General features: G+C 55.9%; 1 protein-coding gene across 1 annotated transcript in view; it reads left to right on the forward strand.

The window, feature by feature from the left end:
* AGK (acylglycerol kinase) overlaps window positions 1-2,936 on the forward strand; it is a 70,931-nt gene that overhangs the window by 34,301 nt on the left and 33,694 nt on the right. Inside the window, exon 5 of the mRNA XM_006887228.1 lies at window positions 775-867. Coding sequence (XP_006887290.1) covers window positions 775-867 — 93 coding nt within the window. The remainder of the gene's footprint in view (window positions 1-774; window positions 868-2,936) is intronic.

Here is a 2,936-nt window from a genome sequence, read left to right on the forward strand (position 1 = left end):
ATTCTGCTGGGTGTGTGGTGTCCACTGGAGGGAACTCTGCTGGGCGTGTGGTGTCCACTGGAGGGAACCCTGCTGGGCGTGTGATGTCCACTTGAGGGAGCGCTGCTCGGTGTGTGGTGTCCACTGGAGGGAGCTCTGCTGGACACATGGTAGCCACACTGTGTCAATGAGAATGGAGAGTTGGTTTCAGTGGCACTTGTGTGTGAATGTCCACTGACGTCTGTGCACGTGTGTGAGATGTCCTGTCCACAGTGACACATGTGGTCTTGGTCCCCTTCTGCGACTGCTTTGCATCTCGCGTACACTTATTTGCGTCTGGTCATGGCAGGACGTGAGAATTTCCTTTGGTTCACTGCACTTCCTGCTCTGGACAGCCTCCCACGGCTGCTCTCCACTCCGCTGTGCGGCGCTCAGAGGACGCTGCTTCTCCCGTAGCCTCCCCAGAGCACGCTCTGCTGGCCTCAGCGTGAGCTCCCCACATGCACGGAAATTCCGAGCCTGTGGGGTGGGGCTGTGGCTCACTCCAGATCTCGGTACCCTGTGCCCTTGGGTGGAATCACCCTGGACTGGAAACCCGCAGCCTCACGAACCACAGGACCTGCACTTTAGTATCTGTGAAAGTGCCTCGGTGGTGTCCTCGGCCCCTTCAGAGCGCAGAGCCGTCAGCGCCATAATTGCCTGGGTCCAGTGTATCATGCTTGTCCGTTGTGTACTGAGCCTTGTCCCCGGGCTCCCAGGGTGAACAGACTGCCCACAGCTTCCTTTGCCTTTCAGACAGACTATGAGGGCCAAGCCAAGAAGCTCCTGGAGCTGATGGAACACACCGATGTGCTCATTGTCGCCGGAGGGGACGGGACGCTGCAGGAGGTACGGCCGTGTGTTTGTGGAAGGGACCTCAGTGTGTGCGTCGTGGGCTCTGATACAAGGGAGTGACTTCTGTGGGATCTGCACTTTGAGGATCACTGCTCTGAAGGATGAAAGCCTGAGCCAGTGACAGAGTCCCTCCAGCTCATGGCAACCTGTGGGCAGCAGAACATGCCCCTCTGCTCTCGGAGATGTCATCTCTGCAGAGGCAGGCTGCCACGTCCTATAGAGCAGCTGCGGGGTTTGAACCACTGACCTTTCAGCTCTTGGGTGCTCAGCCACTGTGCACCAGCCCTGTCTGGAGGAACCGTCGTTCAGAGAGGTCCTCCTGCCCGTTCATTTTGTTCTGCGGCATGAATCCCATACCCTTCCCATGGGAGGGTATTTGTCACATTTACATTTGATAGAATAGCCCAGGAAATTCAGAAGTGGTGCCAGGGGGCTGCTGGGAGGAGTGTTTGTGTCCTGAAGACTCGTGAGGGAGGCCTGTCTGTGAGGGAATTAGAGCTTCAGCCATGGAGAGTGCTGCTCTTGTGATCAGTAGATTCCTCTAGAAACAAGCGTGTCCATCTGCACATGCTCTGCTGTCTTGAAGCTCGTGAGGTCACGGGAGGCCACACTTAGACCCCTGGCCCCCGGGCCTCAGTGCCTGCGTTGGGCCAGGAGGGTGGGAGGTGGATTGCCTGGGAATGGGCTTTTGTCCCCGTGGCTGCCCAGCGCATCCATCCTGGGAGTGGAGGCTGCCAGGAGTCTCATGCAGGTGACCTGCCACCAGCTGACCCCAGCCCTGCACTGCTGACCACACCTGAACCTCATTCTGTTCCTCAGTGGTGGGGTCAGGAAGCCTGGGCAGGCGATCTGTCACGGTCTGGTCCCAAGTCCTGCTCAGCTGACCACACCTGGTATGGCGGCCTTCATCCGCAGTCTGGGGCCGGGAGCCTGTCTGTTGCCGTGGTCCGTAGCCCTTTGTGGTCGTGTTCACACAGCTGGTCACATCCAGGGCTGGGCCTGAGTTTGGCATGGCGATGGGAGAACCTGGGGCATGTCTCTGGAAAAGCTTGTGCTAATCTTCCTTTCGTTGTTCGTGTATCCTTGTACTGCGTGGGGGCAGTACCGATCGTGTGCCATGTGAGAGTGAAGTAGACCTCACCACAGCCCCCGCTAGCCCTGAACTCCACAGGTGGAGAAGGAAGGAGCTCGGGCCTGCCTTTTGGTGGTGTAGTGTTAAGTGCTTGACTGTTACCCAAGAGGCCGGCAGCTTGAACCGCCCAGCCATTCTGCAGAGAAAGCTGTGGCATTCTGCTCCGTCAGGAATGCAGTTGGGACACCTACAGGGCAATCCTCTGGAGTCGCCATAAGTCGGAGCTGAACTGGCAGCAGACGTGGTTTGAGTTTTACTTGATGAAATATTTTTAAAGCAAGATGTCATACTGAGCTTTAAGCAGCATACATGTTGTTGTTGTGTGTTGTCAAGGAGGAAGCAACTAATAGCTGACCTGGTGGGTTTTCAGAGGCTGTAAATCCCAAGTCAGGCGATTGCCTGTCTTTCTCCAGTGGAGCAGCTGGTGGATTCGAACCACTTGCTTTTGGGACTGCAGCACAGTTTCTTACCACTAAGCCATCAGAGCTCCCTGCTTGAGCCCTTAGAACACATTTAACAGTGTACGCTTGGCCATGTGGAAACGTGCACCAACGAGCAAAAGGGTCAGGGCGTCTGCCAGAATCGGTGGGTGGGGAGGCTTGTCTGATGTGCAGACATTGTGAAAAATAGTTGTTTTTCTTCAGGTATTTTTCACAGTTTCTAGAAGATGTGTACTGTGATTGTAAAGAGAGAAGTGCACCCTCTGAATGTTAACATTCAAAGGGTTTTCTCCTAGAGGCAGGAAGCTCCGCTCGGTCTCTCGTCCCCATCAGGGAACCCGGGCAGAGGAGCCTCCGTGCCTGAGTATCGGGTGGGGTGGGCTCTGCGGACCTGTCTCATAACAGTGAACCTTTGTGCCTGCTGCGAGACTGTGTGTGTGTGTGTGTGTGTGTGTGTGTGTGTGTGTGTGTGTGTGTGTTTAGGATTACGG

The sequence above is a fragment of the Elephantulus edwardii genome, unplaced genomic scaffold, assembly GCF_000299155.1.
Source record: "Elephantulus edwardii isolate Elephantulus edwardi_28Jun2011 unplaced genomic scaffold, EleEdw1.0 scaffold00055, whole genome shotgun sequence".
In the NCBI taxonomy this organism is placed as follows: domain Eukaryota; kingdom Metazoa; phylum Chordata; class Mammalia; order Macroscelidea; family Macroscelididae; genus Elephantulus; species Elephantulus edwardii.